This window comes from Nicotiana tabacum, chromosome 5 (genome assembly GCF_000715075.1).
Source record: "Nicotiana tabacum cultivar K326 chromosome 5, ASM71507v2, whole genome shotgun sequence".
Lineage (NCBI taxonomy): Eukaryota > Viridiplantae > Streptophyta > Magnoliopsida > Solanales > Solanaceae > Nicotiana > Nicotiana tabacum.
In genome coordinates, this window is record NC_134084.1 from 70,844,954 (window position 1) to 70,871,235 (window position 26,282).

The 26,282-nt window shown below is 37.2% G+C and overlaps 2 protein-coding genes across 7 annotated transcripts; both read left to right on the forward strand.

Annotated features, from left to right (window-relative positions):
* Positions 1–1,083: 1,083 nt before the first annotated feature.
* On the forward strand, positions 1,084–10,595 carry LOC107781391 (mitochondrial import receptor subunit TOM20-like). Of its 6 annotated transcripts, none has more exons than XM_075253674.1 (12): positions 1,084–1,272; positions 1,730–1,808; positions 2,176–2,528; positions 2,663–2,710; positions 4,362–4,442; positions 5,349–5,470; positions 6,945–7,058; positions 8,107–8,252; positions 8,348–8,932; positions 9,526–9,633; positions 9,751–9,864; positions 10,312–10,595. In XM_075253674.1, exons 1-7 carry the CDS (start codon positions 1,180–1,182, stop codon positions 6,961–6,963), a joined length of 795 nt encoding a protein of 264 aa, XP_075109775.1. In that variant the 5' UTR covers positions 1,084–1,179; the 3' UTR covers positions 6,964–7,058; positions 8,107–8,252; positions 8,348–8,932; positions 9,526–9,633; positions 9,751–9,864; positions 10,312–10,595. The 6 variants fall into 6 exon arrangements, with proteins under 6 accessions (XP_075109775.1, XP_075109773.1, XP_075109772.1 ...); XM_075253672.1 differs by having other exon boundaries at positions 8,348–8,589; positions 8,720–8,932; positions 9,526–9,864; XM_075253671.1 differs by having other exon boundaries at positions 9,526–9,864.
* On the forward strand, positions 8,129–10,395 carry LOC142180811 (uncharacterized). Its single transcript, XM_075252895.1, has 5 exons — positions 8,129–8,252; positions 8,348–8,490; positions 8,786–8,932; positions 9,526–9,864; positions 10,312–10,395. The coding sequence occupies exons 1-5, from the start codon at positions 8,129–8,131 to the stop codon at positions 10,393–10,395; spliced, it is 837 nt and encodes a 278-aa protein (XP_075108996.1).
* Positions 10,596–26,282: the final 15,687 nt, after the last annotated feature.

The following is a 26,282-nucleotide window of genomic DNA, read 5'->3' on the forward strand; positions in this document are numbered from 1 at the left end:
ATGCTTGAGAATTGGGGTAATGTACCTCTATTAATGTTTTGTTTGAACATGTCTTATGCATGACATAGTGCGGGATTCAGTCGCATGGCTTTTCGTATGCATGTTCGTCTTAAGGGCTGTAGAATGTGAATCATTTGATTTACTTTGTGAAATTTCAGTCACAATGAGAAAATGAGAAATGAGTGGAAGAATTAATTATATCAAACTAATTCTGCATTTGGCCAGCTTAGGTGTCTCTGTAATATCATCAATTCATCGAAGACAAGGAAAATTGCAACATGCTGGTTTAGTATTCAACTAATTTTCTGATGAGTGCTATGTTTTAAAAATTTATTCTGCTCTAACACCCGCTTCAACAGCTATAAGCCAGCTTTAAAAGTTTTAAAAATGCTACTAAAATATTAAAACCAGCTTTGTAAACTATAAAAGCTATATAGTCGGGCTCCAATGCGGGTACCGAACACCGGGTGGGAAACCAAAAAAAAACTTTAATGTGGGGTATTTGCCTGTGCCATGCACAACCATCTAGTTTTACTATATGTCAGCATATCTAATACCGGCATAACTAATGCAAGCATAACTAATACCAGCATTACTAATACACCATATTCAACATTATTCTTGTGCACCCTATCAAACGACTTTTAAGTGAAAACTTGAACTCATACTAATATTTCATCATTGTTGTTGGGCGCAAATTTGGATCCGAAAACTACTTTCTAAAAAAAAATACTCTTTACCTTTCACTTAAATGATATAGCTTGACAAAACATAAAATTTAAGAAAAAAGAAAAGTTTTGAAATATGTGGTCCAAAAAGCTTAAGGACAAATGACATTTGTGTGACTATAAAAAGTTTTTATTAAGAGAAAGTGAGTTAAATAAAAAGTTTAAATTTAAGTGGGCGTTTGGACATATGAATTGTAAAATTTCAGAAAAAGTAAATTTTATTTTGAAATGGAAATGGTATTTAAAAATTAGAATTGTGTTTGCACGTGAATATAATTATGTTTTATTTTTGAATTTTTGTGAGTTATAAAGTTTTGACAGACAGCTTTTTTTTTCTTTCTTTTCTCATAATGAAGATATTTTGGGTGTTATAGATAAACCTCCGTCCGATAAACCCTTCCTGGGACGAAGAGAGCAGTAAGAAATTACTCCAAACATAGAAGAGGAAGAAATGGACATGAGCGTGGAGATAGATATTGAACTTCTCTTTCAAACTCGATTGAATGCTGACGCAAAGTACTCACTTAATCCCAATGACACCGAGGTTCCTCTCCCTCTTTCTCCGCTCTAACTTTTATATTTGGGTCCTTTTTTTTTGTCAAGTTCAGTAGTGTTTGCACCAAACTGAATAAATTCTTTTATTTTAAAAAGGATTAAATAGTATAGAGTATAGAATTTGTAGCGAGGATTCAATCGAGGAAAGAAAATACAAATTGAATGTTAAAACATAATTCACTAAAACAGAATGCTGAATCTTAACTTTACAAAATTACATATAAGAATCGATTTCTAATTGCTTATCTCATAGAGTTAGATTGATTAAACTCGGTGCATAGACCAGGTGGAGGTAAGTATATTTCTTTTGTAATCTGCACTTGTTTTCTTCTGGTTATGAGCTAACAAATACCATGTATAAGGACTAGAGGATAGGAGAAGCCTCTTTTGGGACGTGAATTTATATTACCGAGCTTGATCAACTTGATTCTGGTGAAAATTTGCAGAATTTAACACAATGGGGCATGGCATTGCTACAGTTAGCACAATATGGAACCCTCCAGGACTCAAAGAAAATGGTTAAAGGTAATATTAGTCATTTGCCATCATAGATTTTTCCTTTGCTCACCTTTTCTTGTCGTGTTAGCTGAGGAATTTGTAAACTGAACTTGGAAATGCAGTACCTGTAATGGGATATTAGAAGACTTCATCTTGTGTGTATCCTTTCCTATCTTTATTAAGAGCATGCTCCTCGCACATGCAAGAAATGATTTATGCACATTTTAACACGTTCGCACATATGTTTGACAGGCGTAATGGTAAACACCAACTAGATATTTCTTGCAACCCTGGCCTACTAATAAAAAACGAGAACTTGCTCAACACTCAATGATTGTCGAGCACTTTTATGACTCTGATTCTTCAGGTTGATGTGATCCTGACAATTTAGTAGGGCTCCTTGATGGTGGGCTCCTTGATGGTGATGTAATGTTTAAATGTCAACCTTGGGCGCATGGATGTTGTACAGAACCTTTAATTTTTGACTCAGAAGCTCTGAGAGCTGCAAGTTCATTTCATGATGCATGGATAAATACTCATAAAAAAACAGCGCAATTAACTGTTTTCCATCTTGAAGAGGCTATTTCGAAGCTAGAGGAGATTGCAAAAATTGATTCACGAAAGCATGAAGCGTTGTGGCATCTTGGAAAAGCACACAGTGCTGAAGCATTTTTGACATCTGACTCCATTGAGGCACTGAATAACTTTGAGAAGGCAGATCGGTATTTTCAAAAAGCATTAGATGAGGTAGACTCCTCTTCCCCTCCCCACCCCAAAAAGAAAGTTTGAAAAGATAGGAAGAAGGTTATAGATCTTTATAGCTTTCAAGGCTACAACATTACTTCCGACACCTATCTTTGATGCTGGCATTTGTTCTTCAGGATCCCAGGAATGAGATGTACCGCAAATCTATGGAGACCAATGTTCAGGTATACAATGCGTATTACTGTCTTCTCCTTATCATGACATAAAACAATGTAATGGATAGTGGAACAAATTCAACTGTACAGGCAGACAACAACTTGGACACTTTTTTGATTGATTTCACTTGTATACTGTTCCATTTTTATGAAGTGTTAGCACTCATGGTTTTGAACTTTCTTTTGTCTCACTCAAATAATCAAATCAGATCGGCCATCGCTGAATCTTAAACTAGTGGGTGGTATATGAATCTGCTGTGCCTATCCATTCTATTTGGGCCCATGACTTTCCAATATTAATAATTTGTCTTTGAAGGTAGCTTAGGGATTCTATAAAACTAGAGCTTCTCTAAATCTCACAATTGTGCCTATGCAAACATACAAGTCTTAATAGACTTAGAGAAACTGTTAGCAAACTCCGGATCAAATTTAAGTGTAACTACAAGTAAACTTTTCTTCAACTTATTGGTAACACATATATGGATCGATCCTTTGCTCATTTTGTTTTCCATTCTTAACTAAGTCCCCATCAGTTCTGAGAGATTATAGGTTTTTTGAGATAACCTTGCTCCTTGTGGTATTATGCATACTTCATCCTTTTAACAGCTTCAATCATCGCATTGTCGTACCTATGGTTACATTGGATACAATCAGACCATCTTAGATGATATTCTCTCATTTATCTATGTGTGCTACTTGCATGCTCTACTGGATGTTATCATTTTATTTTACTCAAATGCATCACTAAAATGCAATTGCATAGTTTTCTATTGGTAAGACGAGGAAACATTAAGTAAGAAGAGAAGTTGTGTGTCATATGGCAGTAGAAACAAAATGTAAACCATCACTGATTCATTCTGTTTTTTATTCACTAGGGGTTCACTGTGCACATACTTGTTATGTCTGTTAACTTGAGATACAGTATGATGATTTTTGAATGGAACTTTTGTTACCTGCTAATGCCAGTCTTGCGTACATGCATCTGTCTGACATGTAAAATGGGAATTGATAGGTACACACAATTAAGCATCGCCTGAAGCAATGGGGCTTCAGTTTGATATCTACCTCTGGGATTTTAAAACTGACAGCAAGTTTTGGATGTAAAAAGCTTGTATTTGCTTAATGTTTAAGAATGGCATGGGACTAATGGTCTTTAAAGGTTGATTTCAGAATATCAATGATCTGCCGCTTTCTTCAAATATTTTGGTGGTGTCTATATATGTGTTGGAGGAAAGGGGTATTTGTATCTACACAAAATTGGAGGAATGCGAATGTAAACTGGGAGGGTGTTTATTTACTAGATTAATGTATTTTATCATTATTTATGAATGATGTGGTAAAAAAAATTTAGCCCATAGAACAGGCGATGTAAGGAGCGTAGGTTATTAGTTTTTTCCTCTTTTACTTAACCACTTGGGGACTTCCTTGCTTTAACCTGGAGTGGAGAATGTAGGATCATGATTAGATGGATTGCGTTGGCTTTAAAATGTTTGGGGATGTCAATATCTTTAGGAATCTCCTTAGTGAAGTCAAAGTATATATTAATTTATATGCAAATTATGGCTAACTTTTCAATGTTTCTCAGGTCTGTAGCTTCCCTAGCGGCGCTTGATTCATTTATTCTCATGGATGACGAAACTTCTCCTATGCCATTTTTTAGGCAATGCTATTGCATATGAAGCTCCAACTAGGGACGGTTCAGCAGGCTTCTGGTGGATCTTCAACTTCTTTCAATGCAAAGGTTGAATTTACTTTGCCTAGGGCTAAATATATATTTCCTTGATTATGATATTTTGAAAACAATTCATACATCGTATATTTTAAAGAAAATTCTTGCTAGAGAACTGATTCATGAACTGCGGCTTGATCTTCTGTGAGATTTACTTGACAATTTTATGGGGTTCAAAAGTTTGCATGGAAAACATCAGGCATATTTTTCTTTTTGTGTGTTATATAGACTAGCTCTTTCCTCCCAGTTTAAGACTTTAACTAAAGGTTGTCCAGCTGGACCGGCACAATTTATATGTCAGCGAAGCAAACACTTCATTAACAACAGTTTAGGCACCATTAGCATCTCTGTTGCTCTATTCAGTATATAAGGCTGCGTTGTCGAATAAAAATGGTTGTTGTCTATGTACTCCCCTCGTATAGCTTTTTATGCGAAATGAAATCCTTCCACCCTAAATAAGATAGGTATTTAGTAATAAGTAATTGCTGGCTGGGAGCACTGACTGTTAGTTAATTCACAAAGCTTTTGTCAGCCTCACCCTGAAAAAGGTTTTTTAATTTCTTTCCCTAAAGCTTTAGGTCCAGCCTAGGTCAAATCTTTTATCATTTTCTATTTGTTCGTCTGGGTTCAATCACGATATCATAAATAAGCTCTACCAAGGATTGCCAAACATTTGGTATCTGCAGGCTTTGAGTCAAGAGGGAAATAGAGGATAGAAGTGTTTCATGGAAAATACACATTCTCTTTCACTTGCCCTTCACTTTTAACAAAAGAACTGTTCCATTTTACCTTTTAGCTTTGGTGCTACTTCTATTGGACAAGTCATTTCATTTCCTCTTCTAGTGCCAATTTTTATCCTAGTTAGGGAACTTTCAATCATCTGATCGTTAGATTCTATATCTGGTTATTTTGTATTAGAGCTCTGCTATGAAGGCAAACCACGATCTGGTGTACGATGTCTTTGGGTGGGTACTTCTTGGTGCTGGAATTGTGGCATGGCTAGGAATGGAAAAATCTCAGGCCCATCTATGTACACCAAGGTAAGGAAAAACTCGGTTCTGGCCGCGTTCATGAAGTTCACTATATGGATAGAATTCTTTCTCATAGTTGGGATGTCCTATCGACTGCTGGCCTGTTTCTGTACTTGGATATCAGCCACAAGATAGATGACTTACTTTGTTAAAGGATCATTAGCTTTGCTCTTCTTCACTAATTTTGCTGGGCCATAGACCATGTAACTGTTGGTTTTCACTTTTAATGATTGGTCGTAGGCCTAGTGAATTAGACCGTGAATCTGCATAATGATGCAAATATTGTATTTCACGTAGGAAAGTTGCGTTTGTTCTGTTTATAAGCAAAACTTCATTACCATTTGGTTCTGTATTTTATTATAAATTCGGAACATTGATTGATCTGAATTGATCTATTTACTTATAGATAAGCACACTAACAATAAACTCCTCATCCACTGATACAGAATAAAATAGAAAAGCTTGCGGGAGTTGTACATTGTGCTGCTTAGCTGAGACCTAACGGTTAATTAGTTGAGATTTAAGAGTTTTACGGATGTTTATTTAAGTCCCTTACCTTGTAAATTAGAAGTCCTTTTAATTACACATTGACCCCTTAATTTTCCTGTCTTATACCAATCGAGTCCTGTCCAGAACTGTACTGAGATGGCAGATTTAGTAGAATTATCCAGTTGTAATCCTTAGGTCATTTTCATGATTATACCTTATATAGGCTGTAATTACTCCCTTTTGGGTTATGAATGAAAAAGCCTCTTTACGTTTGCCCTAGTTTATCTTGCATTCTCTTTTCTTTTCCTTTTTTCTCTTCTTTTTTTCCATTTCGTCACTACAAAAAATCAGCCTAATTGCGGGGGTCAGTTAGAACACCCGCAAATTTCGTTAAATAGCAGGGGTTTACTTAACCGACACAATATAAGAAAATAGCGGCGGTTCAAAACCTACGCCATCTGCAAAAAAATTTGGGCGCTAACATTTCCCACACTTTTTTTTGCTTTGCTCATTTTTTTTTGGCTGAAACAAAATACAAATATTGAGAGATTAACAGCTCTGCCACTTTTCAATTCTCACTAGCGTATTTCAACAACTCAAGGGAATGGTCTCAATTTGAGAGATTAACTCAAATTTCATGCTTTTTTCTACTTTAATTTTCTTAAAATCAAAAGTTTTGTGTGAGTTTCTCATTTTGTTTGTAAGATTTGAACTCAATCCTCATTTTCCCCCTTTTTCCTTCGATTTTCCTCGCTTTTTCCCTATACAGTGGCATAAGCATCTCTATCCCTCACTCTGGCATAGCAATCGACATGTATCTTCAATTACATTAAGTTCTTCTGCCCTATTTTTGGTTTTGTGTAATGTTATTTCTACAAAATGGGTCTCTCATCTTCCCCATTATTGGGTTTGTATAATCTGTAATTTTTGTGTGTTTTTAAATTGCATGTGGCTTTAATTTTGTTTTTGCTGGTCAAACACTTGTTAATTTTAGGACCGCAATACCAAGTTGAGACGGTGTTCTTACGAGTTGGAGACCAGAAGATGATGATCCATGTGCCTGGAAGGGCGTGAAGTGTGACCTGAAGTCCAAGAGAGTTGTATCCTTGTAAGTATCTGCTGAAATATTGTTGAAATCACCTATAGTTGTGGTGATATTGTCTTTGCTCTAGCTATTGGGCAAATTAAATATTTTGGAAACAGATGTGTTTACAAAATGATCTACATTGGTAGGATATCACGTGTTATTAACTCCATTAGTTCTTTATCTCTGTTAATTTTGACTGATATAGGAGTTCTGTCTCGCTATAGGATCTTTGTTAGCTTGTAGAACTGATGTTCTTGTTCCGAAAATGAATATAGTGTTGAATTTAAGATTTTATTTTTATTTTCTTGCTTTTTTACTGCACTTTTGGGTAGGTATCTTGCTTTTGCACTGGGCTGATAATTTAACAACTATTTGATTACTATACTTGTCAAATGCTGCCCTCATTATCTTCACGTCAATATTTTTTTGAACATTTCTATAATGACAATTTTAAATGATTTTTACTTATACACATTGCTAAAGTTGAATATTTTAAGTAGCCAATTCCTTCCCAAAGCTTCTAACTCTGTTGGAACTATGTACAACTATTGAAGTTGCAAAGACTTGTGGAAAAGTTAAAGGATATTTTGTAACTCCATATGTTGTTTTCCTTTACATCATATCAATTAATTCTTTTCAAATCAATGATGGATCATACAAGAATACTAGTAGTTTCCCTTTAAAAGGACACCAACTGTCTTGAAGTTGCAAACTATCTGCTAGTAGTTATGTTACTCATTTGCTCATTGATTGCTTTTCTAGCTTTATTAGTATAAAAAATTATAAATAACTAGAGCAACAACAAAGAAAACTAAGATTTTTTATAGAGCTTGTGAAGGTACTTTCTCTCCTGTGCGGGAATATGTCTTGCAGCTTGCAAAGTTAAATGAGCAAATCATGAAATGGAGTAGTTGTATTAGAATGCTATCATTTGTTATGTTGAAATTTGAAATGGCCAACATGTGGTTTGAGATATATCCTCCATATGGCTACTAGATATTTGAGAAGTGAATGATAGCTTTTTGTGGATCTGCTTTGCCTGCTTATTAATTTATTCTATATGCTGCAGGATTCATTATTGAATTGCAGACATGCCAAGGTTCAAGAGTTTGCAGAAAAAGCAAAATTCAGATCAGGAGTCATCACAGCCAGCTCCAACTATTCAGACCGCATCTAGAAAGTCTTCCGGAAGCCATTGGACTGTAGAAGCAATACGTAAATACTTTTGACTATTAGTATATATTCAGCAGTCCTTGCTAACCCATTGTTCATCTCTTTCCCGACTTCATCTGATCTCTTTTCTTATACAGATTCAGAAAAAAATGTCAAAAAGCTCAAAGTGAAAGTCAAAGAAGTGCTAAATTTAACGTGCGAAGAACGTATTATAGTTGATTTTGATTACCTGGACGAACCATTTGGAGATGCACGCGGCCTACTTTCAGGCTTTTGTGGAGTTTTAGCGTGTGACTGCACTTTATTTCCAATCCACTGTGAGAAATGGTCGAGTTAACCAATGTCATACTTCAACAGCGTCTTCGATCAATTTATAAAGGTATAGGCTCTATATTCTTACAACTATATCACTGGTTTTTTTTTGGAGAAGGACAACTATATCTTTATTTTTCCTTTGAACTTTATATTTGCATGCAATAGATATGCTAACCAATATTTTATTCTTGAAGCCCAAGTTCTTCTTTAAGACAACTGAGTCAGTTGCGCACTAACATGCTTATAAATCTATTGGAAAGAAATGGGCTGCAAATAATCTTAACTTGTGGAGTGCATCTGAAGACCCACTTAAAAGTAGAGCTGAGATTATTGATAATGTGGCGGATGGAATTCCGCTGGATCAATGGATTTCTTTTGTTGATTATCAATATAAAGATTCAACAAAGGTACTTATGTAACTGCTTCTACTAGTCTTTGTAATTATATTATTATTTGTTCTTCTAATTGAGTTTCAAGTATATTTTAATAAGGAAATGCAGAAAAGAAATGCTGAAAGTAGAAAAAAGTAGACGATTCCACACACAGCTTCAAGACTCAACCACGTTCCACAAAAACACTAATACAACATGTCCAAATGTCCCAATGATGTTGCAGCTATGTTATTAACTTTGTACAGTCAAAATGATGCTTACTAACAAATAGCAAATGATCATTTTATGTTGCCTTATTATTTAGGTGGAAAAATATAAAAGTATATTATCAATTTGTCATTATGTATTGGGCTTTAGAGAAACATAAACTTTTTCTGTGAATAAAGAAGGTTGGAAATTGCCATTGCATTTTCTTTCTGTAAATTTTCACATTGTAGACGGCAAAGATCTCTTTCCACATGGGCATAGAATCCATAAATCTTTAGGACTATGGGATAACAGAATCACTAAGAAGCCATATGCATGGTCTTTGTGTATGGATCTGTAAGGTACACTAGACAAATGCATTCATGGTGGTCTAATTGTGACAATGAATTTTGTATGTGTAGGAAAAAAATGAGTTAGTTTTGAGCCAAAGCACCATGGATGAGTCTCAGATTTCGCCAAATGATGCCATTGATAAGGTGCTAGGAAAAGAGCACTCTGGAAGTGTAAGGGTAAGGTGTTTGGGATTTGGACATGTCTCCAGTAGAGTTTTTAAACAAGTAAGACCTCGTTTTGGTGGTACAAGTGTTTCAAGTAGTGAAGGTTCATGTTCGTCCCAATGTCAACAGAACCATAATCAAATGATGAATGCTTTGAAGGCATATATGATAATGAAAGAAGGGACAATACCTGAACAGTTTGCGGGATTCTTTGTTTCTACTTCAACGATTTCTCCTACAACAGTAAGTAAAGTTCTTCAATTTTTTCTTACTTAGATTTGTCTGTTTGCAAAGATAGAGTGACTTAGGTTAGTACTATTTTTGTAGAGCCTAGAGTTACTGCAATTTCTGATTTGGGCATGATTTTTTTAAAATTAGGAGCATAATGCAATATAAAATTAACCTTTTATTTGGTCATGTTTATTAATTGCTAGTGATTATTAGTTTTACGGACTTGTATACATTACCAATACTCTTTGACTTCTCTAACAAAGTATATCTGCACAAACATTTCTTTTCTCAGTCCAATAAAGAAAAGTAAAACTTCAATGTTAGTATATATTTGAGTTTAAAGTACAAAGGAAGCTTGAAGAGTTACACTTATTTACTTATAGTACTTAGTGAACCTAGAGTTCTTGCAATGTCTGATTCTTGCATGATTTTTATACTTTGCTTTTTCTTTTTATGCAGCCAAGTGATGCGGGCAGTGGACCCCTTTCGCCCTTGGACCCAAGAAGATCATGCGGTGGTAGTAATTCTAGTGACGACCGTTGATTTTATTGTAATTGTCTTAGATAATTAATTGTGACAATATATTTGTGTGGTTGGAGCATATGCTAGAATGTTGAAGTGATTTAATTTTTGAGTCTAATGATGCTACTTAATGTTGACAATTTAGTTTTAAAGACTAATGATATTGTATGACAATATTTTATAGTTTTACGATATGTTATTGATTTCTCTTAACTTTAAAATATTTTTTCTTTGCTTTGATTATGATTTACACTTTATTCATTAATATATGAATTAAAATAATTCAATGAATTGCCGAGGTTATGACTGCCATGAGCTTTAAATATAAGCTAATAAAAAAAACTTTTAAAATTATTTTGCGGAGGTTTTAGACCGCCGCAATTCGTAATCGAAAATTATTCTAAGAAGATTTAATTTTAGATTTGCAGGGGTCAACCGCCGCAATTTACCCGCCGCTACGTATTTCTGGCGGTCAGCAAAAAATTGCCGCAAATTGATTGCGACGAATGTTATTATGGGGCTTTTGACGACTGTCGCAACAACATATTGCGGGGGTTTCCAACCGTCGCAAACCTTAAAATTAACCCCCGCAATTAGGCTATTTTTTTGTAGTGTATCACTGTTCCATTGCCCTGCGTATCAGTGGTATCAGAGCAATTCTTGGCTCTGTGGATAACCATGAGAGATAACAACAGCAATGTTATGGAGGTGCTTAAAAAAATCTCACTTGACATGTCAAGCTTCACAGCTAGACAAGATCTGCTCGAGGCAAATCAAGAGCAGAGTAACAAGAATCAGGAGGAAGCTTTGAGTGAGCTCATAAAGGTGCTCAATGAAGTTATTCATGGAGGGAAGATGCCAGAACGTGACAAATCTGTGTCTCAAGGTGGAGGTGAGCTCTATTCTCCAAACGATAAACCCTTTGATTTTGGTGATTTAGCTTCTCCTAGCTCCCATGGAGTTAATATATCAGCCCTACCTGCAAACCTTCCTGCTGCTATGGTAGGATTATTCAGTTTGTTAAGGGTAGTAAGAACTTCAAGTGGCTCATGCAAGGGGTTCTTTTCCAAGATGATTTCCTAGTACTCCCTATAGGCAGCTGTGATGTTGTGTTGGGAGTTCAATGGCTGTGCAAGTTAGGTGACATTAAGGTTAAATTTAAGAAATTTTTCATGCACTTCCTCTATCAAGGGAAGTCTGTTACCCTGCAGGGCATTTATCTTTCATTTAAAATTGTTGATGCCAAGGCCTTACACAACATCTATGTGGATACTGCCCAAATTTTCATGATCAAGGTCTGTCCTACCACCATGTCTCTAGTTGCAAACTCTCAGAAACTAGAAGACATTCCTGTTTCCATCCAAAAATTACTCACTGACTACAACACCGTTTTCCAAGAACCCAAAAACTTACCTACTTCAAGAGAAGTGTTTGACCATCACATACCATTGATTGAAGGTAGTGGCCCTATCAAATTCTAGGCCCTATAGGTACTCCCCAATATAAAAAAATATGATAGAAGACATGGTTAAGGAGATGATGGCACAAGGGATCATCCAGTATAGCTCTAGTTCCTATGCTTCACCTGTGGTCTTAGTTGGGAAAAAAGATGGTTCATGGAGACTCTGTGTGGATTATAGAACTTTAAACAAGGTTACTATTAAGGATAAATTTTCCATACCTATCTTTGAGGAGTTATTGGATGAGCTGGGAGGGTCAAAAGTTTATTCAAAGATAGATCTCAGGGCAGGCTATCACCAAATTAGAATGACCCCTTCTGATGTGCACAAAACAGCCTTTAAAATACATTCAGGACACTATGAATACTTGGTCATGCCCTTTGGTTTAACCAATGCCCCTTCTAGCTTTCAAGGGCCCATGAATCATATTTTTCAAGAATATTTGAGAAAGTTTATCTTAGTGTTCTTTGATGATATTCTAGTGTTCAGCAAGATATTAGATGAACATGAACAACACCTCAGACTTACCTTTGACTTGTTGATACAACACCATTTTTTTGCTAAGGGAAGTAAGTGTGTTTTTGCATCAACTAGGATTGAGTACTTGGGACATTTTATCTCGGTTGAAATAGTGGCAACTGACCCCAAAAAGATTGAGGCAATCCAAGGGTGGCCTGAACCTGCTAATATCAAAAAACTAAGGGGATTTTTGGGGTTAGCCGGGTACTACAGAAGGTTCATTAAGGGTTATAGAGTTATTAGCAAATCACTCACTGACTTACTCAAGAAGGATAGTTTCAAGTGGTTTTTACAAGCTACTTCAGCCTTTGAAAACCTTAAGAGGGCTCTCACTTATGCACCAGTGCTAGTATTACCTAACTTCTCTACACTTTTTGTAGTAGAAACTGATGCTTGCAGCAATGGCATTGGTGCAGTTTTGATGCAAAGAGGTCAACCAATAGCTTACTTGAGTAAGGGTCTATCACCTCAGCATCAGACATTGTCAGTGTATGACAAGGAACTCTTGGCATTGGTTATGACTGTCAACAAATGGGCTCAATACTTGACTGGTAGACCCTTCATAGTGAAGACTGGCCAAAAAGCTTTAAAGTTCCTTATTGAACAGAAGTTGCATACAGGATCACAATTGAAATGGATAGCAAAGCTGATGCAATATGATTTCATAATTGAGTACAAGAAGGGTAAGGAAAACAAGGTGGCTGATGCCTTGTCTAGACTACCTGCAGCTGAACTAGCTGCCTTTACCTTATCTTATATTCAATTTGATTTGCTTAGTATGATCAATCAGAGTTGGAACTTAGACCCAGATCTGGTTGCCTTAACTTAGTCCTTAAAAGGAGGTACAGGGTTACACCTACATTCATGACCAAATCAGGAGACATGACTGTGAGCACGTGATTTTGCCTTACGAAAAATTGCTCCAAAATAAATCAAAATAAATTTCTTTTACTGTATAATTTGTGAATTTGAGTGGTGTTAAATATTTGTGTTATGTCCGTAAATGTTTATTTTTGTCATAATAAAATAAAAATAAAATAAGATACATATTGCATGCATATAGGATTTAATTATGCATTTAAGAGATAATTTAAATAAAATCACAAAAAAAATATGCATTCGTTCTATTTTTTTTAACTGTGTGATTAATGTTTTGACTATGTGTTAAATAGTTGTTATGAAGTAATTAATATTTTTATGTAAGGTTAAAAAATTGTTTTATAATTTTATTAGGATTTTTTTTATTAATAATAAAATCAGAAAATAAAAATATACAAGTGTAAAAATTGGACCTGGATTAAAATCCAGGCCCAAATCAATTTACCCCCCCCCTCATCAGCCCAATCCAAACAGCCAAGTCTGACCCAGTCCCAAGCTAAGACCAAACGACGTCGTTTGGTCACCTCTCATCAAGGGCCGTTGGATTAAATCCAACCAACGGCCAAGATCTCATCACCCTAACCCAAGACCCTTACCCGATCCGATACCCGGTTCAACCCGTCCCCCTAACTTAAACCAAACGACACCGTTTGGTTAAGTGAGTAGATCTCAGCCATCCATTCTACTTGATCCAACGGACGATACCAGTCCACCCCACCCCTATATAAATCCCAAACCTTACCCCGGCCCCTAACCAAACACCCCCCCTTCCTACACTGTTCATCATCGTCCCAAACCCCCACTCCTAACCCTAGCCGCCCTAGGATTCCACCGCCTGAAACCCGGCGGCATCAACGCCGCCGGTCACCAAAATAGCACCATAGAATCCCCTGAGCCTCCTCTATCCAAATATGTTAGCCGTTGGGCTCGAATCCTCCTGAAGGTTCTCGAATCTTCATTTGAAGATTCGAGCCAAGTTCAGACCTAAACCAAACAACACCTAGTTAACACCACAGCTTCCCCTAGTCATCCTGAGTATGGATCTGTTGGTTGTTTGGCTCGAATCAGTCCCGAGCTTCTCGAATCTTCTTTTAAAGATTCGGACCAAACAAGGATGAACTCAGATCCGCTTCAAATTAACACCAAATAACCCCTAGGCTACCCTCACCATTGTGTCATGTTTGGTTCTTCTCGAATCTGACCAGAAATGGTTAAATCCCAAATCGAGTTTTTAAGAACCCTAAAAATACCAAACTTCCGGATTCTGTGCATATTAAATGAAGATTGAGGTTTAATCGACCTTAGTCGAAGTATTTTCAGTGGAAAATACTTCGACTAAGGTCAGTTTGATTTCAAACAAAAAAAGGTCCAAATCCAAGTTGAGTTCGAGTTTAATTGAAGATTTAGAGGTATTTTCTATTTCTTTTGTATTATTCTACGTGTATTGTTGTCTGTTTTAATAGCTTTTTAATTTTTCATATTTTTGTTTTGATTAATTTTGTCATTTCTGTCTCCTACCTATCTACTTAATCCGAATGTGAAATGTTTCTGTTGATTATGTTTATTTACAATGTGTGTAATCGACTCGATTAAGTTCGTCGATTGGTAACATTATGAATCCCCGTTATGATAATACATTGTAATAACCTGCTCACCTGTTTTGATTGACTATTATCATGTTATTGTAATCAATTAGTTAGACCTTGCTAATTAGTTGGTTCTTGTTTAATAAGTCATAAAGTTTATCAAACATTTGAGTATTAATTTTGGGCAGTTGGTTTCAGGCAAAGTCAGTATACTGACCATGCCCCTGCATTCATACATATTTCAGATTTAGTCTGAATTGTTCTGATTCTGTGTGATGTTGTTGAGATGTTAAGTTTGAATTCAAATTTACAAATGTTGCATAGATACAACTGTGTTAGGAAGTTGTTTAGAATTGGTTTTAGCTGTTAAAATCAGAAGGATAACCAAGCCTGGACAGATTTTAAAATCAGTTTTGCAACAGATTCTGGATTTTGGTCTGGGGCAGTAATAACAATAATATTAAGGGATTTTCAGGGGGTATTTGAGGAATGAAACAGTAGGGTAATGTAATAATAATAGTATGTTTATAATGGAATGTTAGTGGCTATAATTTAATGGGATAATGGGAAACAAAGGGTAATGGAATGCTGGAAATCAGGGAAAAGTTCACTTAATGGGATTTAAAGTAGTTAAAAGCAGATTTTAGATAGGATTTTCTGTTTTTAAAAGATAAAAGGGTGCAACCATCCCTGTATAAATACAGGAGCTGGACAGACAGTTGAGGAGGAGAGAATTTTGAGAGAGAAAAACAGAATTTTCAGAAAGTTTTTTTTTAACAGAGAAAGAATTTTTAAGAGAAAATCTTTAAGAGATTTTGAGGGATGAGATTTTAAAGAAAGGAAACAGAAAATAGAACACTCACATATACACTCACACACAGATACAGCAGCAGAAACAGAAAATCAGAAACAAACTGAATTTATAACTGAAGAAAAGCTGAAATCTGAAATGTTGTTCTTGTGTTGAATCTGTTCAACTTTGTGTGATTCCACTGTTCAGTTAAAATCTGAAGTGTCTTTCAAAATACTATACTGTGCATCTATTTTCTTCGGGTCTTATTATTGTTCAAATCTGTGGGAATACTGATATTTGGCTGAGTGTGTTACTGCTGTAACTGCTGAAACTTACTTCTTCTACCTCCATTTTCAGGTATATGTCTTTTAAATTTTAAGTTGGAAAGAGATTCAACATGACTTGTCGATGAAGCTTGAACTGAAAGTCTATTTTTATTTGTCCAAGTTCATCAATTTAAATTTCATTTTTGTTTCATGTTAGTTAATTAGTAGTAAATTCAATTTGATAGCTATGAGCTATTTGTCTTACTTTAAAAGTTTGTATAAAGGTTTGTAATAATATTAGTTCATTATCTCATTAGTTTAATAAATTGTCAAGACAGGGAGTAAGGCATAAAAATGAACCATTGATTGCATCCCATAATACTATTAGCTGAATGCAAAGATAAAGAAGTTACATTAGTAGAATATCTTGTAATAAGTATGATTTTGTTTAGATTGATATAAGTTATTATATGGTATGATGACATGTATAATCATATGAGTAAAGTAAGTTGGTATAGCTCGTCATGATGACAGAATGTTATGAATGCTTACGCCAAATAGTCGGGTTGCATGTAATGTAACTTTGTTAAATTAACTTGCATAATAATTCCCTTTCTACAAATTCGATGCTTATCTACTTTCATAAAACAAAGTGACCAAGTAATTAGGCCTATTAGATTAAAAGTGAGTGTATGAGAATGAAAAGAGATGTACAAGCATAGATTGCCACACTTTACATCATTGATAATTAGAAATAGAATTTGCATTAAGTAAACAATGAAAATTCTCGGAAAATATTTCCTTCCCTTTATGAATCATTTATTTTCAGTTTCATACGCCATTTATTCTTTGGCATGTATATATATATATATATGTCATATATTTTTTTAAAAGATAGTATTAATCATATTTTTGTTATGTCTTTTGAATTTGAACAGTTGGAATAAATTATTTATATTCGAAAAATATAATCAACGGTCAACATTTAATATTGTAAATTCTTTGAAACCTTAAATGGGAATTTATCATGATTTTCACATAAAAATGTATGGATATAATGAATAATTTGCGGAAAAATCCTTAATATCATTGCAAATATTTTTGCGCAATTATGGATACGTTCGCTTACCTTGATTATATTTTAAAAAAAAAGCAAAAAATTCGGATTATGCGTACGCGCAATTTTGAACGAATATTTAATAAAAGGATTTATCCAAAGGCGTTAAATCAATTTCATAAAAACCCGAGATGTACGGTTCACTATTCAAGAAAAATAAATATTCTTGATTCAACACAATCTCGGAAAAATGATTGCTTAATATATTATCAAAAATTATTGTGTACACGTACGCGTGACACAATTCCGCATTTTTAAATTTGTAACACGAATATACGTACGCGTAATTCGATTCAAAGAAGGGTCCTTAATCACGATAAGCAAAAGCGGTAGAAAAATCACGTAACAAAAAAGTATTTAATAAAATCAAGATGATTAAGCCAATAATAAAAACAGTTAAGCGACCGTGCTAGAACCACAGAATTCGGAAATGCCTAACACCTTCTTCCGGATTAACAGAATTCCTTACTCAGGATTTCTGGTTCGCAGATAAATAAACAGAGTCATATTCTCCTCGATTCAGGGATTATAATTGGTGATTTGGGACGCCTCAAAATTCCCAGTGGCGACTCTGAAACAAATAAACAAATCCCGTTTCGACTGTCCTTTAATTGGAGAAAACTCCCCACGCGCCCCGCAGGCGCGGGAAAAAGGAGGTGCGACAGCTCTGGCGACTCTGCTGGGGAATTGTGTTGCCGTAACCCAGAACCATTGGTTCAGGGTTTAAAGAATTCGAGCTTAAAATATCTGTTTTTTGGCTTTACTTACTATATAATTTTCAACTGTTTATATGCTAATATGCTAAATGTTTTTTTACCGCTTTAATATTATTTGAATTGTGAATATATACAACTGCTACGAAACCCCCTTCTTTCTGAGTCTTCTGAATTTATGGTGTACACGTGCGCGTGACCCACCTTTCTGTTAAAGTCATACCAAATAAGACGGAGTTGGGACAAGTAACTAGGCCGGGCAGACTTTCGTGCTCCCGGTACGTTGCCCCCTACTTCGGCTCAAACTGTCCGTTTGGGTAAGCCAGGTTTAGAACAATCAACCTAAGGTTTTATACTTAGAATAACTCAGTCATGTACCGGATCCCTAGTAGGAACGAATATTTGCATCATATGCATTTGGCCTTGGAGACTCAACACAGGGGTTGGGTCTGTCTAGGACAGGTGAACCCAAAATTAAAAGACCATCATGATGCATTCTACTTGTTAATTGTGCATTCATTTGCCTCAAACATGCTTGTTGACCAGCTTAAATAAAATCATGGTAAGAAGCAAGGAATAAAATGGGTTGTTTTAAAATTTTCGAAAAAAAAAATATAGTTTTAAATTTTGAAATAAAAATATTTAATAAAAAAAAATTCGAAAATAATTTTTAGTATAAATTTTTCCAAAATAAATTTTGACTTTATTAAATTTCAGATACAAAATGAGCACTACGCAAAGCCCCTCATCCACAAGTACGGAGGAATTTCTATGTCAGCTTCAAATGTGGTGGTATGATTTAGGCGAAGACGGTCAAAAATGGGTCGTCAAGCATTTGGGAAATCTCACGGACATTATGAAAGTTAAGCCACGGGATGATCTAATTACGGCATTAGTAACTTTCTGGGACCCTGTTCACAATGTTTTTCGTTTCTCTGACTTCGAGCTTACTCCTACATTAGAGGAGGTAGCTGGCTATGTTGGTTTTGACGGAAGTTTAAGAAATCAAAGCTTGATATTCACAAAGGCTCCTTCAATACATCGATTCTTCGGTCTTCTGAACATCAGCAGTCAAATCAGGAAAAGCAATGTCATCAATGGATGTTGTTCCTTCAACTTTTTGTATTCCAGATTTGGAAAGTCAGATGGGTTCGAAATTCATGAGAAAGGCCTTACTAATAAGCAAAACAAAGACACTTGGCAGATACACCGTCGATTTGCTTTCATGGTGGCTTTTCTAGGAGTCATGGTCTTCCCAAATAAAGAGCGAACAATTGATATTCGCACCGCAAAAATTGTGCAAATCCTCACCACTAAAGAAAATCACACCCCTGTCCCCATCATTCTATCAGATATTTATCGGGCTTTAACTTTATGCAAATCAGGAGCGAAGGTTTTCGAAGGATGCAAAATTTTGTTGCAAATGTGGGTGATTGAACATCTCCAACAACAACCCAAGATCATACAATATGGGTCGAACAAAGCTAATTGCATCGAGAGCTATGAGGAAAGAACAAAAAATTACCAAGCTCCAGAAGGGATAGAAGCATGGGTATCTCATCTAAAGGCTTTAACGGCAAGTCAAATTGAATGGACTCTGGGATGGCTCCCGATGAGAGAAGTAATACATATGTCAACCTCAAACAGTTATCTACTACTATTGGGATTGAGAAGCATTCAGCCATATGCACCACTAAGAGTCCTAAGGCAACTAGGGAGATATCAAATAGTTCCTAATGAGGAAGATTTGAGTATGCAAGTAATCGAATTACACCCAGAAGCCACTATTCCCGAAGCTCTACTTCAGCAGATGTGGAATGGGTGCCGATACTTGAAAAGTGATACTCAAGTCCTAGACACTACCAAGGGTGAGATAAATCCTGGATATGCAAGGTGGTTTGAAAAGCGGTCTCGCGTGGATGATGTACCGGAACCTGAGCTAAAAAGGCCAACAAAAAGACCCCATGTTCAAAACTTCAATGATAAAATCCAAGAACGGTTAATCTGGGGAGAAAAAGAAAAAGGGTACAAAGCCACTATCCATGCCCTAAAAGAAAATCTAAGAAGCCTCAGTTTGGAGAAAGATTTGCAAGAACAAGAAGCCAAAGGCGAGAAAAAGAGTCTAGCTTGTGAGAATGAAAATCTTCATGCTCGATTCCTAAAAATGAAAAGAGTCTCTGAAACGCCAAAGAGAAGCTGGAAGGATCAAAAAATCATCGCCAATCTCTTCGAAAAAATGCAAGATTATGATTCCATTCTTGCGGAAAACGAAAGGGCATTGAGCAAAGCAAAAGAAAGGATCCAACAATTAAACGAAGAAGCCAGATCTAACAAGGAACGCCAAGATAGGCAATCCGAAAAAGACAAGGCTCAATTCAAGATGGAAAAAGACTATCTTCGTGCACAACTAGAAGAGGCAAGAAGATGCAACAAAGAATACCAACAAGCAGACCTCAACAGGGAAAGATCGCAAGCAAGATTAGAGCAGGCCAGACTCCGAGCTCTATTAGAATCAGCTTTAGATCGTGAAAACCGTGTCAGAGACATAGCCACCACTCGTCAGCAGCAATTGCAAGACCAAGACCAACGTCTCCAAGGTTTCAGGGCACAAATCCACGACTTGGCAGTCTTCACATCTCAAAGTTATGTAAACTGCCAAGGAATGGATTATGAAAGGTTTACAGAGCATGCGCCCACTTTTGCTCGTCATCTAGCAATGGAGTTGGAAAGGATGTATCGTACGCTGGGAGGCCATCCAGGTCAAGCCCCACATTGAGCAGATAATCCAATATTAGAGAACAAAAGTGGAAAGTGGGGAATTTTGTGAGATGTATCTTTTATTTTGATTTAAGTGTGTGTGTTTCAAGCTATTTTCTTAAAGTTTTCGAATGTAATTCCATCTTTATATAATAAATAAACATGATTGACTTTGGTCCGAACTACGCAAGGTCTGATTCATGTTTGACATGATACGTAGGCAATCTCTAAGATTCGACCACCACGATAAAGATATATATAGTAAATAAAAGCGAATGACAATTTTTCAATTTCAAGAAAGCTGGGACGACACAAGCAACCGAGCGAATGCATAACAGAAAGGGATTATTTGTCTAGGAGTATTGCATCTCAACGTATGATTATATATGTGTTAAACTCTCAAAACTAACAAGTTTGTCCATTTTCAGAATTCGACCAGTTAGTTTCTCTAAAGAGTATACTGGCATATTATCACTATCATACAAGATCAAAAGGACCAATACCCGAAAGTATGTCTATCCCAGATGTTGACACAGGAGTGGAGATAAAAGAGATGGATGTCGGGAAAATGAAAGAAGAAATGCTTAAGATCAAGCAGCAAATGGCTGAAATGTACCAAGCTTGGTCTACAGGACAGTTACCCCCATCTTACCCAAATAACCCTGCTCCATCAATGATCCAAACTCAGGATAATATCACCACTGAATTATCCCCAAGTTTCCCCATTTATCAGCACTACCGAGGCACCACCTCTCAAACACCACAGTCTCCACCTCCAAAACCAGTTCCGTACCTTCCTCCACCTATGACTCCTGTTTTTATAGCACCTCCCCCTGCTACATTTCACAAATCTCCTAGTGAGCCTACATTTCAGGCCCAAGACAACCAATATTACCCCCGGAGCCCACCTTCAAAGCCTCCGAAATCAATTCACCTGCTCCTCGGTTTGATCTCCCAACCGAAATTGACAAGCCAGCCAAAAATGCTGAACAAGAAGAGATGTTCAGGAAGGTCAAAAGTCTAGAACAGTCGTTCCAAGATATGCGGGGATTAGGTGGGCAAGTCAGTGTAGCATACAAAGATTTATGCTTATTCCCTAATGTACAATTGCCATTTGGCTTCAAGATGCCCAAATTTGACTTATACAGCGGGCACGGCGACCCAGTAGCCCACTTAAGGGGTTTCTGTAGCAAGATGCGAGGAGCTGGGGGAAAGGATGAATTATTGATGGCTTACTTCAGTCAAAGTCTAAACGGATCAGCTTTGGAGTGGTATACACGCCAAGACCATGGAAGATGGTACACCTGGGATGACCTGGCACAGGCATTCACATACCATTTCCAATACAATCTGGAAATCATCCCAGATCGATTATCTTTGACCAAATTTGAGAAGAAACACAATGAAAGTTTCAGAGAGTATGGTTTTCGGTGGAGAGAACAGGCAGCAAGAGTGGATCCTCCTATGAAGGAGAGTGAAATGGTAGACTACTTCCTCCAAGCCTTGGAACCAACTTACTACGCCCACTTGGTTTCAGCGGTTGGAAAATCATTCAACGAGGTAGTGAAGATGGGAGGTATGGTGGAAGAAGGCCTCAAGACAAACAAAATCATGAGCTATTCAGCAATTAAGGCAACTACTCAAGCTATTCAAGGCGGGGTAGGAGGAATCGGAAGAAAGAAGAGGGAGGAAGCAACCGTAGTTGATTCAGGAATTTGGCCAGGACCCAGGGGTTCACCGCTTTACTATAATCAGCAACGACCTCGCCAATCAGCTTATCACCATGATTCATCCCAACATTACTATCACCCTTCAGAGCCTCATTTCGCCATTAACCACGCTCAAGCATACAATCAGCCACCTGTTCACACCAATTGGCGTGCTCCTGTCACACCAAATACCTACCCCCGAGCTTATCCCGGACCAGGTTTCAGGCCTAGGCCAGCATTCAGGGGAGAAAGGGAACAGAAAAAGAAAACTTACACTCCATTGGGAGAGTCTTACACTAGTCTGTTTCACAGGCTGAGACAGTTAGACATGCTGAGACCAATACAATCCAAGCTACCCAATCCTCCACCAAAGAATCTGGATTACACCATTAACTGTGAATATTGCTCCGGTGCACCAGGCCATGATACGGAGAAATGTTGGCATTTGAAAAATGCAATACAAGAGCTGATTGACACTAATAAAATCGAGGTTCAAACCCCCGAAACTCCAAATATCAATAGAAATCCAATGCCAGCCCATCAAGAGGCTAACATGATAGAAATCATACAAGTTGATGGGGAGACAAAGAAGCCGTCACAAACTGTCATAATGATCAAGTCTCATGAAACCAAGCCAGATAAGCAGTTAATGGAGGAGAAGCCGATGTTTAAGCATAACAAGAATGGTGATGAACCGTCTATGATAGTCGATGAGGGATCATCGAACAAAGTTGCCACAAAACAAGAGAAGCCGAAGGTGATAGTACCAGGGGTTGCTAACAAACCCGTTGTATTCGTGGAAGGAGCACGTACAGATCGGGTTATTATTGCACCTGTAATCCAGCTGCCAATCATCAACAACAAAACCATCCCATGGAACTATGAACGGGTGACCATAATGTACAAGGGCAAAGAAATCAAGGAAGAAGTGTGTGAGGTACAAGGCTTGACTCGTTCAGGAAGATGTTTTACTCCCGAAGAGCTGAGAAAAACTAAAAACAATCCAATGCCAACAAAGAAAGCTGTGACGGAAGAAGAGGCAGAGGAGTTTTTAAGAAAAATGAAGCTCCATGATTATTCTGTTGTGGATCAATTAAAGAAGACCCCCGCTCAAATTTCATTGTTGTCATTACTGATCCATTCAGAGGAACACCGTCTGGCATTGATGAAAATCCTGAATGAAGCTCATGTTCCTGAAAAGATCTCTGTAAATCATTTGGGCAAAATAGCCAACAGAATCTTTGAGACAAACAGGATTACATTTGCTGATGATGAATTACCTGTGGAAGGTACCGAGCACAACAGAGCTCTTTACCTCACCGTGAAATGTGAAAACTCCGTAGTAACCCGGGTATTGGTCGACAATGGGTCCAGTGCAAACATATGCCCTCTCTCCACTTTAAACAAATTAAAAATTAAAGAGGAGAGGATCCAAAAGAATAGTATCTGCGTACGAGGATTTGACGGTGGAAGTAGAGATTCATTTGGCGACATAGTGTTGGAACTAACTATAGGGCCAGTTGAATTCACAATGGAATTCCAAGTGTTGGACATGACTGTTTCTTACAACTTGTTGTTGGGTCGACCATGGATCCATGCTGCTAAAGCAGTCCCGTCAACATTACATCAGGTTGGCAAGTTTGAATGGGACCATCAAGAAATAGTCGTGCATGGAGAAGAAAATTTAAATGCTCACAATAGCACCATTGTACCAGTCGAGGGAGCAGAAATTGACCAAGGACCATGGGTATACCAAGTGTCAGACACAGTGTCGGTAGAGAAAATTCCAGAAGGAAAATACCTTGCGAATCCAAAGGTATCCTCTACATCAGTCATGGTAGCTTATGAAATGCTGAAGAATGGCTTTATACCCGGCAAAGGTCTGGGCTTATCTTTGCAAGGAATTGTACACCCAGTATCTCTCCCCGAGAACTGGGGAACATTCGGTTTAGGGTTCACACCTACCGCCAATGACGTGATAAGAGCCAGGAAGTTGAAACACCAAGCATGGGTTCTTCCAAAACCAGTACCACAGCTGTCGAAGTCTTTTGTCAAGACCGGTGCTAAAAATCGCCTGATAACAACAATTCCTAAATCCCAGGTCAATCCTGAGGAGGAATTAATTGAAAGGTTCGAGAAATTGTTTAGTGATGTAAATATGCTGGAAGACGGAGAAGGGTGTAGCAACGCAGAAGTTCAATTCGTTGGACCAGAAACAAAGCTCAATAATTGGAAAGCCACTCCTCTCCCAATTCGAAAGGAGTCTTGGTAGTTTATTTTGATTTTCTTTCAGTTTGTTTGGGATATTTCAAGGTTGTAATCCCAAAATTTATCTTACAGTTGGTTTGAAGCGTGCAAAACCTTGTTATCTTTCATTATCCAATAAAAAGCAGTTTCCTTTTTATTATCATTCCTAATAGCTTTCTTTTCTTTTTCTTCTTTTCTGTACAGTTCTTTTTACGCTGGCTCTAGTGATATGGCATGCATGAGGAATCTTCAGCCCAGTCTTAAAAATCAATATGATTCCGAAATATTAATTCAAGAAACATATTGTGATTATGAATCAGAATATGATGAAGATGAGGTTTTTGAAGAGATTAGTAAAGAGTTAATTCACTTTGAGGAAAAAATCAAACCTAACTTGAATGATACCGAGGATGTCAATCTAGGGGACACGAGTAATGTCCGGGAAACTAAAATAAGTGTCCATCTCGAGCCAAAAATCCGAGAGGATTTAATTAAAGCACTCATAGAATTCAAAGATATTTTTGCATGGTCGTATGACGATATGCCGGGCTTGAGCACTGATTTAGTGGTCCACAAATTGCCCACCGATCCAATGGTGCCTCCTGTCAAGCAGAGGCTGAGAAAATTCAAGCCTGATATGAGTGTGAGAATTAAAGAAGAAATCACCAAACAATTGGAAGCAAAGGTCATTCGAGTCACTCGATATCCTGTTTGGTTAGCTAATATCGTTCCTGTGCCAAAGAAAGACGGCAAAATTAGAGTATGCGTCGACTATCGCAATCTCAACAAAGCAAGTCCAAAGGATAATTTCCCATTACCCAATATCCATATTTTGATCGACAATTGTGCCAAGCATGATATAGGATCTTTCGTGGACTGTTATGCCGGATATCATCAAATTCTAATGGATGAAGAAGATGCAGAAAAGACGGCATTCATCACACCATGGGGAACTTATTGCTACAGGGTAATGCCATTCGGTTTGAAGAACGCCGGAGCAACCTATATGAGAGCAATGACCACAGTGTTTCATGATATGATACACAAGGAAATTGAGGTATACGTGGATGATGTAATCATAAAATCAAAGCATCAGACCAACCACGTTGGGGATTTGAGGAAGTTCTTCTTAAGACTTCGCAGGTACAACCTCAAGCTTAACCCTGCCAAGTGCGCATTCGGAGTTCCGTCCGGAAAGTTGCTGGGATTCATAGTCAGTCGATGAGGCATCGAGTTAGACCCATCAAAGATTAAAGCCATTCAAGAACTGCCACCTCCAAGAAACAAAACTGAAGTAATGAGTTTGTTAGGGAGGCTAAATTACATCAGCAGGTTTATTGCTCAGCTCACAACAACCTGTGAGCCAATTTTCAAATTGTTAAAAAAGGATGCTACAGTCAAATGGACCAATGAGTGTCAAGAAGCGTTCGATAAGATAAAAGAGTACTTGTCGAAACCACCCGTGTTAGTCCCGCAAGAGCCAGGAAGACCTTTGATTCTTTACTTAACGGTTTTGGAAAATTCATTTGGTTGTGTATTGGGGCAACATGACCTCACTGGCAGAAAAGAACAGGCCATCTACTACCTTAACAAGAAGTTCACGGCTTATGAGGTTAAGTATACTCATCTGGAAAAGACATGTTGCGCCCTAACATGGGTAGCTCAAAAATTGAAACACTATTTGTCATCCTACACTACTTACCTCATTTCTCGGTTGGATCCATTGAAATACATTTTTCAAAAGCCTATGCCAACAGGAAGACTTGCAAAGTGGCAGATATTGCTTACAGAATTCGACATCATCTATGTGACTAGAACTGCAATGAAGGCTCAAGCACTGGCCGATCATTTAGCCGAAAACC